Source organism: Miniopterus natalensis, chromosome 5 (assembly GCF_054644295.1).
Source record: "Miniopterus natalensis isolate mMinNat1 chromosome 5, mMinNat1.hap1, whole genome shotgun sequence".
NCBI lineage: Eukaryota > Metazoa > Chordata > Mammalia > Chiroptera > Miniopteridae > Miniopterus > Miniopterus natalensis.
The window spans coordinates 22,936,892-22,949,190 of NC_142085.1; the positions used below are offsets into that span (position 1 = coordinate 22,936,892).

Here is a 12,299-nt window from a genome sequence, read left to right on the forward strand (position 1 = left end):
TACAAGAAAGACACCAAATCGTACTTATGGGATTGTGGGACAATGAACCTGGCCTGTTGTGCCCTTGTCAGATGCCTCTGGGGGGTGCTTGGGGAGAGCGTGCCAGCTTGGGGCCAGGCTCAGACCTGGGCAAAGAGTGAGAACCTAGGAGGTGGTTGTTTTTAAGAACAGCCTGGGGAGTGGGGGGATTAATTTATTTTTCACTGTACAAGCCTTCTAAACTGTTTGAATTATTTACCAAGACCATGTGATTATAATACAAAGAAACGGGCTTACGATTTTGAATCATTAAATACTAATTTACTTTTCTTTCTCCACTTAATTTCTATAAGGCCAGACTCTCGCTCCAGTGGAAGTCAGAGGAAAAAGTCATCCCACATGAGGGGGACAGGGTTTCCTCTGAGGAGTCTTTTCTACCTCTGTCATTCATCACGTGTGAGTTGGCCCTGGCTTTGTCAGGGTGGGAATGAGACGAGTGATGAACTAAACGGAATTCCCAAGCTGGTATTTGACCACGCTGGGAGCAGAAGCTCAGGTCCTTCGTGGGCAGGGAGGGGGTTGCTGAGTGGCCCAGCTTGTCATAATTCTGTTGAGCAGCCCATCTGAGGGGGGGAGGAAGACTGAATGGGGAGGTGGTGTAGGAGGTCATGTTCTGTGGTGGCCCTTAGGAAATGGCCTTAAGTCTGGTGGGACATGAAGTCATTTCATAAGCAAGGATGTGTACATGGATCCACGTTCAGAAACTGATCAAGCCTGGTGGGACATCCAGCAGCAGTGCAGAGCTGGTGGGATCCTGTACCCCAAGCCACTGGCATGAGCCCTGCTCCTGACCAGGGACCACCCACTGAGAACCACAGCTGTGCCTGTAACATCACCCTGAAGAGTCACCCCATCTCAAAGTCAACTCCCCATCACCACCCTCGAAGTCAGCCCTCCACCCCCTACCAGAGCCCTGATGTGCAATTGAGCTTACACAACTTGGGGACACAATAGTTAGCCCTAAAGAAAGTGTGTCAGGGCAAGGGAATCTTTGGGTCAATTTGTATAAATATTCATTGGTTATATCTTAATCTCAGCATTACTTGGAATTATTTCATCAAAGCAAACCGAGTCTTGGTGGCTATGTTAGGTGGAATAATTGTCTAATTGTACAAATTCTTTTGTGTGTGTATAGGTTTTTAAATCAGGGTCTGAAAATGGTGTTCCCAGGACATTCTCTGTCCCCTACACTTCCCCTTAGGATTTACTAGCATCACCCATCCTCTGCCTACAATTCGTCACTTGCAATTTTTTTCTATCCCAAGTACTCAGCATGGCGGGGTGGACTTGGCAGGGGGCAGGAGGGTGTTGGAAAGATCCTGCCCCACAAAGCTCTGCTCACCCTTCCCTCAGTAGTTCTGATCTGGATACAGACAGCAAGAGCAGGGCGCCATGTAGGCCACTGCCCTAAATATATCGGTCTCCTATTTATTTATACATTGATCTCAGAAAAGTGGTAACCATCATCCACAACTGACAAACTTAAACATTTTCATATATCAAAATGGTTTCATATTGCATTCAATCGTCATTTGCTGCTGATGGCAATCTGACTTTGTTTTTTTCAGACACTTGATGCCTGGAATCTGCAGCAAGCTCGGGCACGTGCCAATGCTGGGACTGGATGGTGGCTGTTCCCCATCGTGAGGCCGCTGCCGTTAGAAATGCAGAACGCGCCTGACCACCTCAACATAGTGGCTGTCCGGGGGCTGCTTCCTCTGGCTCCCAGGCTGCAGGAACTTCTTAATTGTAGGGATGTTGCTGATTCTTGTTTTAAATGCCTGGAATGAGAAACAGCAAACTCAGGGCCTCGGTAGCGGTCACAACCTTCAAGAAAAATCAAAACTTTGTCATTCGAGGAGGGTGTTTAGTCAGCAGCGTATGGAGCCCAGTGTGCTGCATCTGATGTTTCTCAGAAGGGTAATACAATGGCTGGTGTGTATAGCGTGCGTTAAATTATCTTAATAAATAAAAATCACTGTCACAATTAGTCAGTGCATGTTAAAAACTCAAAAAATACTTTAACCTATCAGTTCCTGATCTAAGAATTTATTATAAGGGAATAAGTAAGGGTGTTAGCAAAGCAATAGCTATCAGAATAGCTATGTTAGCACAGTGAAAAATTAAAAATAACCTATGTTTCCAAGGGGAAAAAAGATTCTATGAATTATGGTACACCTCTACAAGAAATGTAAGCCAGCAATTTAAAATGATGTTATATATATAAAAGGAAAGAGGAGGGTCCTTGTGTTCAAAGGAGAAAATCTCTAGAATGCACTGTTTAGGGTAAAACAAAGGCCAGGGCCTTGTGTAAGGAAAGTGGGGAGCCACAACTATATACTACTCATTTTTACTTGTATCTGCATAAATAGGAACAGTGGAAGGGTACACAGGAAATCAATAAAATCGATTATGGGAATGGGAAGGTGGGAGGGCAGTGATGGGAGTGAGATTTCTTAATTTATTCCTTTTTTATATAGTTCTGATTTTGCAAAGAGGTGTGACTCTGTTGCCTAATGAAAATAAAATAAAATGATATTGCAGAGGAATATTTGTTGGCATGTAAATATATTTATGATCATTGAAAAACTGTTAAAAGCAGGCCACAAAAAATATTTAGTATGAACCTATTTGGGGAGAAAAATGTAAAATAGTAGGATGTCTGATGCAGTAGCATTTGGATAATTAGATTTTTTCTAAAGTAGCTACATAAACTTGCATTTCTTTTATAATAAGAAAAATGCTGTTCCTAATTTATAAAATCTATGGTCACCTATTAGATAGAATGTTTCTAAGGAAATGGAACAGAGGCCAGGTAAGGTCTGGCAGTAGCAGTTTTCAGAGAAAGAGGTCAGAGGACTGGGGCAACGCAACCGGAGGTAAGCAGTGCCACCAAAGCAGGAGCTCTGAGCAACTGAGGGACTTTGTGGGGGCCCTGGCTTCCAGGGGACTAACAGGGAGCAGAGTCGTTTGGTAGGAGCTGGGAGGAAAACAACAAAGACAGACTTGTCATCTTTGCTCCATCAGGAAAAAACCACTCAAAGTACTAAGCAAACAAACAAGCAAACCAAAAAATAAAAAGCATTACAAAAATGAAAAACGCACTAAATGTTCATACTAGAAATCAAAATAATCTATTCTTTCTCCCTTAGTAAGATTTTATTTCCTAACGATCCTATAGTGTGAGCAGGAGAAAATTACAAACATGAATAAAATAATGATTTTTTAAAACAGTCTTCTTAAGTTTCCTTTGAGATTGACCTGGAGGCTCATTTTGTTTCAATCTCTGTTTTTATTCATTCCCCGACCTCCACCCCCTGGGTTTTGCGTGGATGTTAACACACTACCTTTAGCAGAGGGAAGTCAGAAAGAACAGAAGCATTCAGTTCTTCCACCATTAAAATAGTTTCTAACAATTGTATGTCTGCCCAGCTGAATTTGTTGCCAACGAGGAAATCCTCTCCTTGGTCTTTCAAAATCTACAGAAAGAAAAACAACAAATATCAAATAATAGTAGAGACTACTATGCCTGGCTAAACACTTACAAAGCATGTACAGATCAAATTTGCTGAAGAATGTTTTTCTTGATAATTCTCAAGAATGCTGGCAAGGACAGGATGAAACCAACACCCTTATACACTGCTGCAAATCACCACCATCTTTCGAGAAATTTGTCAGTGATTATCAGGGCATCCTGGGCAGTGAAGGGCCAGAACGGAGCTCTCTGTGATGAGACTAGAGCTGGTTAAGTAAAAGCGTACCCACCAGTATAGGGAGACACAAAGGTCATGATTAGCTAGAATCTCACTCCTAGACCACAAGTACAAATAGGACCCAGTGGGATACAGAAACCCAAACCTGGTAAATAAAAAGAAAGTAACATCTATCCTACTTTCCTACAAAACTCATATCCCAGAGTAACCAAATATACTATGAGGGGAAGAGTCATTTTATAGAAAGGATTCTAGCTAATAAATGGAGAGCGACGGACAGGACTGGGATATCAACATTTGTACCCACTAATAAATCAGTGGGTCTAGGCATTGATCATAAATCACATTTAGTCGTAAGAACAGTGACAACCAGATAGCATGTGCCACACAACAGCACCGATGAGGTAGTCTGGCCAAAATACATCAAACCTGCACCTATCAAGCTTCTAATTCTAACTTCCAATTGACAGCAAACCTAGGGAATAAAGGAGTATGTTGTAGTTAGTAAAATCCAGACTGTGAGAAACTTGGCAAGATAAATGCAAGAGAAAAGAGGAGAGAAAGCGAGAAGAGAGAACTTGAAATGAAATGGGGCTTAAAATACTATATAATTGACTATAATGAGTGAATTTGAGTTTGATCCTGATTTGAGCAAATGGATTATTTTAAATATTTTGGGATGTACTGGAGTAGGCCACACAGCTTTCAAAATCCAAAGTTGAGTTAACAACACCATAACTCAAACAATCATAACTAGCTTTTTTTTAAATGGGAGGCATTTCAACATCACTATGCATTGTCCCCGAATCAACAGGAACTTGCTTATCTGGTACTCTGAGGTTCTGGCAGAACGCTTCATTATCGTTTGGTCAATAATAAATCATTCTTTTTCTAAGACTGAATTATTCTGAATTATACCATAGAGTTATTTGCAAACCTTTATTTATAGAACTCTATGCTAACAAATCTTTAAAATGTGGCAGGCTGCCCTCTCAGTTTGGAACCTTACCAGATATACTGAGAAGACATTTGTAATTAGCATTTTCTCCAAAATGACCTCAGAAAAGTTGTAATTTTAAGAGGCTTTGTCCTTTGATTGAGGCATGATTAGCCTACAGTATTAAGCCTAAAAAACATCTGACACGCCTGGCGGTTGAGCATCCACCTGGGACCCAGGAGATCGCGGTTCTATTCCAGTCCGGGCACATGCCCAGGTTGCGGGCTTGATCCCCAGTGGGGGGGCGTGCAGGAGGCAGCCGATCAATGACTCTCTCATCATCGATGTTTCTCTCTCTCTCCCCCTCCCTTCCTCTCTCTGAAATCAATAAAGATATATTAAAAACAAAAACAAAAAACCCAACACATTGGAATCCTTATTAAAGTTTTAGTCCAAATGCAGGAAAGCTGTAACATGGTTTCTGTCTTTTCAGATACTCTTAAATATTCTTATCAGCAACTGGAAATGTGATGGTCCTGGAGTAGGAACGGGCTGTGCCCCAGCCGTCCCCCCCAGTCTCGCCCTTCCCTTCCCCATTTCTGCTCTGGGATCAGAGGAGGATGGGAGGGTCCCCACAGATGTCAGCTCTGGCGCCTGCTGCCCTCCTGGCAAGATCTGAGCGCGCAGAGGTGGCAGGGGCATCTGGGCGCCTGCCCGCTGCGCCGCTGAGCCCACTAGGCTTGGATCCCTGCAGCCTACCTTTTCAAAGACCGGGAAATAACGGGTCTTAGCTTTTGTCAGGATTAAAGCTATGTTCTCCTCTCGTTCCTCTGGGGGCCTGAAAGCAATCGACATCATCATCGTCATGAGGTCCAGAGTGCCATCCACGTACATGTTGATCCTGTCAGAAAAACCAGTGTGATTCATTCCCAAAGGAAGCCTCGGGTATGAGTTTCCTAATCTGCAACTTCCACAAAGTAAATAGAAATTGGGGCAAATGACTTCTGATTCCCCCTCCCTCAGTTTCCATGCTCAGGAACGATTTCGAAAACCAGAAACAGCCAAGTCACCACGGTATAGTAGGGTCTCTGCAAATGTTTATTGAATAAAGAGACGTGTAAAAGAATTAATGAGTGCCGCTAAATTGAAATCTTCTGTAAATAAATACGTTATTATGAGTTTAAAGACCGAAATGAATGAAGTTTACCGAAAGTGAAAAACAATTAGTACTAGGACCTTTTCACTTGGAAGATATATCATTTATCAGGTCTTCTGTTGACCTGGCAACCAAGAAAGTTTACTTTCCTAGGCAGGTCAGACAAACAGCTTATTTCATTCCCTTTAAAAGTTTTCTGTCATTGACACTTTTTTAGAAAGGTTATTAAAATTTAATAATAGTAGATATATTACTATTATTTGTTGGCCTATTGGTACAGTCATGCTATGCTAGTTATCTCTACAACCAGTTTGCATACTCATTAAGGGTTGTGTGCCTCTGTATCTCCCACTATCTGCTAATTGTCCAACAAATTTAATGATCTCCTTGGCCTTTATCTTTCTTTTAAAGTATATAAAAGAATAATTTACTTTCATTGTCCTATCTTAATTACAAATCCTTTTTCTTCCATGTTAAATTGTCATCTAGCCTGCTTGCTTTAGTCTATTGTAGTATATGCCTAACCTGGAGTAAAGAATATTAACAATGCTATCTATAGCTTAGGACACATATTTTGGAAAAAAGACGTGGGTATTTAAAAAAAAATTAAAAGTATGCATCGAAACAACAAGAAACAGACTGTTTTTGCGTGTTAGTACTTATTTACATTGTAATTAAAGGATTCTATTCATACGTTTGAAGTTGCTTCTCTTGCCCTATGCCCGCAGGATTGCAGGTTAGAATGACTAAGTCAGTTTTAAAGATGGAGCTATGGGAAAGTTGGGGTGAACTGCTTCTTTTTATGGACTTTGCTCACTTCTACGTTATGCTCTCTCCTTTTTCTGAACAATTGAGTTGGGCCCTTTCTCCTACCATATCTCTATGTTTATTGACCATCCCATCATTATCCATGCTTGTGGTGGTAAGATATAAGGGACCACTGAAAATGCTCCTTGACCCCAGATCCAGATAAAATTTTATAGTTGTGTTTGTTTTGTCTTAAGTCTACTTATCTCCTGTGAAATTAAAGCAATCATCCAAATAGCCACAAATATTCACCCTCCAATATTTGTGATAAAACTTGGCAGTTTCTTCCCTCAATAAATGAGGTCTGTTTCCTGGGCTGCCTTCATGACTTGCTTTGACTGATAGAATGGAGTGGAATTGGTAAGATACTAGCCTAGAACTTAAGAGGCCTTCTGTGCTTTCGCTCTCTCTCTCTCTCAGAACCCTGCCTCGCTGCGATAAGACAAGTACAAGATGAGAGGATGGGAGATACATGGCCCATTTGCCTCCCAATCAATAGTCAGCCAACACCCCAAACCAGAGTCTCCTGGCTGACTACTGGTTGACCACAAACATACGAGTGAGTCCAGCCAAGATAAGCCAAGCTAGGCCCAGATATGCCGACCACCCAGATGACTCATAGACTGGTGAACAGTAATAAATGCTTGCTGATTTACATCACTGGGCTTCAGGATGTGTTACACTGCATTATTTGTGGTAATAGATCATTGATACAATGGTCAATATTTATTTACTAAGTCACTCGTTTCCACCTTCATGTAGAATAGTTTACCAGGTCATTTTATGAGAAGATATTTTGTTAGAAGTGGGGAGAGAGTGTGAGAATGTTGAATGCGGACTGCTATGAGTAGTAAAAGGAGAAGCCTAGTGTATTTATTAAGAGTTAAGCATAAGTTATGCTGGGTGTGGCAAGAATACTTCTCCCCTTGGCTTCTCCCCTCAGTTCCCCTTGCCTTCTCCCCTCAGTCCAGGCTGAAAGGCTACACCTGAACCAGGTCTCAGTTGGTGCCTATAAAGCCTGGCTAAGAATCAAGTGCAAGCATGAGTCCTATGGTACCTGAGTGTCTCCTTCAGGTCCTTCCCATACAAGTTGTACTTGGCAGCCAGGTAGCTGAGGATGGCTCTGGTCTGTGTCAGCATCATCCCATCAATTTCAACCAGGGGCACTTGGCCAAAAAGCAGGCATCCATCTGTAGTTTGAGCAAAGAAAGGTTAAGATACTCTCCTTCTAGGGTTGTGGTAAGGCTGCAAAAGTGTCCACTTCTAATTTCGTTGAATGATTTTTAGTTTTCATCCAAAGTGGTGAGCTAAAGACCCCAGTCAGAGGAAATGCCTACCAGTTCCTTAATGGATAATTTGAGATTTGCTTGATGGTTTCATGCATTTTTGTGTGTTGGTTAGTCATGATTATTTAGGACTTTCTACATTTACTATGACTGGTTCTCAAAGTTTAGCGTATAAGAATCACCTTGGGGAGGTGGGTTGTTAAAAATTCTCACCCCATCTCCCAGATATTCTAATTCAAGGGTGCAGTCTGAGAGTCTGAATTCTTTAACAAAGTACATCAGGTATCTCTCTAGGTCCACACAGTGTCAAGATGATGTGACAGTAAGAACCCCAGCAGACCCAGGTTTGAATGTCAACTTTAGCCCTTTCCGATCATATGACTTTAAGCAAATGACTTAGAGATTCAGATTCCTTTTCTATGAAACATAATAACATCTATCTAGCAGAATTTTGAAAGGATGAAATGAGGTGGTAACATTAGTAAAACACTGAACACTGTCAATAGTCGATGTTTAGTAAAATCTAATTTTCTTCTTTGTGAGTGACTGCCTAAATAAATAATGCATTTAAAGATGTACTACAAATAGTGCTCTTTGCATGGGGTCTTTAAGAAATGAATAGCCTTTAAATTTTATTTACACCTGTACATTCCTGAGATTAAAGAACTTGACTGCGAATAGGAACCAGACTTCACTAGTACATTAGCAAAGGCCACATATAATTTCCTCAATTTCACTACCTTCTCTATTTTACTTAGTGAGAGGCAGTAGAAGATGGTGGAGAGAACACTGGTGCAGAAACCTATAACATTGTTCCGGGAGCCGGTGTCCCTGTCTAGCTGATGACTCTAGACAAGCCTCTAACTTCTTTGAGCTTATTCTCTGATCTGTAACACTATCTGTCCTGCCCATCTTACTGAGTTCCTTTGAGTAAGAATAAGACCATGCTAGTAGCCAGGCTTTAGAAATATCAATACTGTTATTAATATTGCAAAACCTCAATTTCCTAAAAGTTCTACATTTGTTGGAGGAGCTTCTAAAGCTGGGCTCTGCTGCTTATGATGCAAATGTCCGTTAGAACCAGGAGCCGATGATCATCTTCTGAAGGATTAAAAAAAAATAAAAAATCTCATGTCAAGAGGGCAGAAAAGGATGGTTCAGATCATTCAGTGCAAGCCATTCATATTTTAGACAATGGCAGGGTGGAGGCCAAGTGAGGCACAGGTGACTTGCCCAAACTCACAGAGTAAGGAGCCAGCTGAGCCAGCAGAAGTGGGCCTCCTGATCCCGGCCCAGTGATCTTTCTGCTGTCCCTCTGTTCACAAATAGCAGGAATGGCCAGGAGGGTGTCCCAAGCACAATAGCAGCATCACAGACTCAAAGAGGGCTGGAGGATTTCAAGGACTCTTAGCGAGCACTCCTGCCAGAATGATCGTGGAAGAGATTATGGAGATACATTGATTTATTTATTTAATTCCTACTATGTACCATTGACTGTCCTTGTTCGTGGTAAAGCAGGGCAGAAATAAAGAGGAAGAGGAGCTTCAGGGGCATTCCAGGTAATAAAGTTCCTGGACAAGAACTGGGAAAGGAGTGAGTGGGCCTTCCCCACTCAATAAGACCTAGCACATTGCAAACTATGACCATAGAGATTATTTTATTTTATGATAAAGAGGGTGCTTATGTCAACTATACTTTAATTAAAATTTTTTTTTAAAGACAGTGCCCAGAGAAGTTAAAGGACTTGCCCAAAGTCATACAGCTTGTAAATGGAAGTTCTGCTGACTACTGGTTGAATGTTTTCCTTAAAAAAATAATTTGTCACCATGGCCAGTGTGGCTCAGTTAGTTGGGCATCAGTCCTATGCACCGAAGGGTTGCTGGTTTGATTCCTTGTCTGGGCTGGATCCCCAGTAGAGGGAGTACAGGAGGTAGCCAATCAATGTTTCTCTCTCTCTCTCCCTCTCCCTTCCCCTCTTTCTAAAAAGAAAATCAATAAAACAACAATAATAATAAAAATAATTTGTCAGTTTCATGATTGTTTATCAGCAACAATGGGATACCCAGGTCTCCTTAGATAAGAAAAATAACATTATGGCTGTTAGAAATTTGAAAGTACTAGTCTTTTCTCTCAGTGTGAGAAATTCTTCTGGGGAACTGTAAGGACTAAAGACATCTTCTTGGATCCAAGCTTAAACAAATTTGGATCTTTTCTATAGTCTTGATTCTAAAATTGTGACCTGATAAAATGGTTTCCATTAATCTGTTACAACCACCAAGAACAAGTGGATATGAACCATGAGAACTAGAGAATATCTTAGTTCAAATTCCCCTTCTTTTCTTCTCCCTCCCTTCAGTACATTATTTAAGAATTCTTAAAGGATTCTTCAGTGGATGGGGAATTTTAACCAATTGGCACTGGTCACCCATGCTCATGCTATCTTGTCTAACTGAGCTCTGGGTCATAACCTACTTGAAAAGCTTTTAGGAAGGCTAAAGAGACAACACAGATGACAACTATAGCTCTGTGCCAGGGATACATTGAACAGGCAATCCATGTTAGCAGTCACACTGAGTGCCTCTTCTAATAGTTGTCATTCTAGAGTTCTGTGTTCTAGAATGAAGCGAATACTTCTAGAAACAACTTTCTATTTTTTTCCAATAAGATGAGATTGAACAAATCTGGACTCACCCTTCTGCAACTTCTCATATTGTTCTCTTGTCTCCAGAAATTCTTCTTCAAACTAGATAAAGGACAGAGACATTGCTATAATTTGAAGATCTTCAAAAAAAGAGAGAGAGAAAGAGAGACAGAGATGCTCACAGTATAAAATGCCCAATGGCTTCCAGAAAGAAAAGATGTGAGAGGAACACAAAGCTATCAAGTACTACAGAGCTGAAAATTCTCATAGACTCTATGTGTATTTGCTTAGTCTGGCCCGGGACTGGACCCCTTTTTGCTCTTGGCCTACTGAAAGCACATCTCACAGCTGCTAGTCATATTTTTCCTTTTCTTCACCTAGTTCTCCCTTCTCTTCAAACTCTTGTCTTTTTCTGCAACTTCCCCAACAATATCTCCTCTTCTGTGGCCTCTTTCCTTTCTCCTCTCTCTTCTGTGCTGTTCTCCCTCCACATCAAATTTCTCTTGGATACTCACATATTCAATGAAATAATTGCAAAGATCATTACTCAGGTGGAGCTGTCATCATTTATTGATGGCGTTTCTAAAGCTTTTGTGGGAGAGAGCAATCTGTTTGTCCCCCACACCCTGAGATGGGGGTAGGATAGGGTAACAGTGTTAGGGGGAAAGAGAGAGACAAGGAAGGTCAGGAGTCCTTGTTCTAAGGTGATGACATTGAAATAGGGAAAAGGAAGTCGACACCCGTGTGAAACCAAACAACTCCACTGTGAACATCTATGAGGAGTCAGTGGAGAGGGAACTCAGAGTTAAGAAAAGCCCCCCGTGGGGCAGACCCTTCAGAGGATTCAAGGGGAGACCAGGCTGCAGTGGGCCTAGGACTCTAGTCGGCAGCCACGGGCAGGGCGTGACTGAGGTGCTGAGGCAGAGCTGAAACGGCCCCCTGAAATCAGCTGCTCTCAGTGATAGAAATGACCCAGACGTGGGTCTCCTTTCTCTCATTTATCTTATGACCCACCAAGATCTTTCCTGCCCCTACAAAGCTTCCAGAAAACGTCCCTTGGGTTGGGCCTTCCCACCCCTGCTTAAACAGAGGGCTATGATCCCTTCTGCACCTCTTGCAAAGAGAAACAGTCACTATGACTTGAAGGCGCCTTCCTGAATTTTGGAGGGAGGAGGCTCACTGAGCCTCACCCAGATTACCCTCCTTCCCTTCCCCAGTCAGGGACCAACCTCCACTCCAGCCGCAGCCAGCAGCCAGCGGATCGACTCCATCCTGCCCCTGCCACGAAAGTACCAGAGCTTGGGTTTGGCTGCCATGACGCCTGGCTCAGAGTTTCCTGAAGGGCCAAATCAGAAAAATACTTTTAAAGAACAAACTAACACACACCCTATGGAGTATTTCTGTTTATAACAATTCCAAAGCAGGCAAAATTAAACTATTGTATAGGGATGCATACATAGTAGGTAAAACTATGAAGAAAAGCCAGAAAATAATGATCCCAGAAGCAGGATGGTGCTTACCTCTAATGGGAGATGGAGGTTGTGATTGGGGGAACGTGAGGCATCCTGGGATGCTAATAATGTTCTATTTCTTAAAATAGAACTAGTAATTAGCCTTTATAATAAGTTTTTTAACTACACTCTCCTATATATATATATGCATGCTCTATCTCACAATTTAAGGAAAAGGAAAGAACAAACTGTACACATCAAGGTATCAA

At 41.7% G+C, this 12,299-nt stretch overlaps 1 protein-coding gene across 1 annotated transcript; it reads right to left on the reverse strand.

Moving 5' to 3' along the window:
• Positions 1–1,697: 1,697 nt before the first annotated feature.
• On the reverse strand, positions 1,698–11,895 carry LOC107525824 (glutathione S-transferase alpha-4-like). The gene is made up of 6 exons (XM_016198053.2): positions 11,809–11,895; positions 10,630–10,681; positions 7,710–7,842; positions 5,449–5,590; positions 3,387–3,518; positions 1,698–1,820 (listed from the first exon to the last, which is right to left on the reverse strand). Exons 1-6 carry the CDS (start codon positions 11,893–11,895, stop codon positions 1,698–1,700), a joined length of 669 nt encoding a protein of 222 aa, XP_016053539.1.
• Between the last annotated feature and the right edge of the window lie 404 nt (positions 11,896–12,299).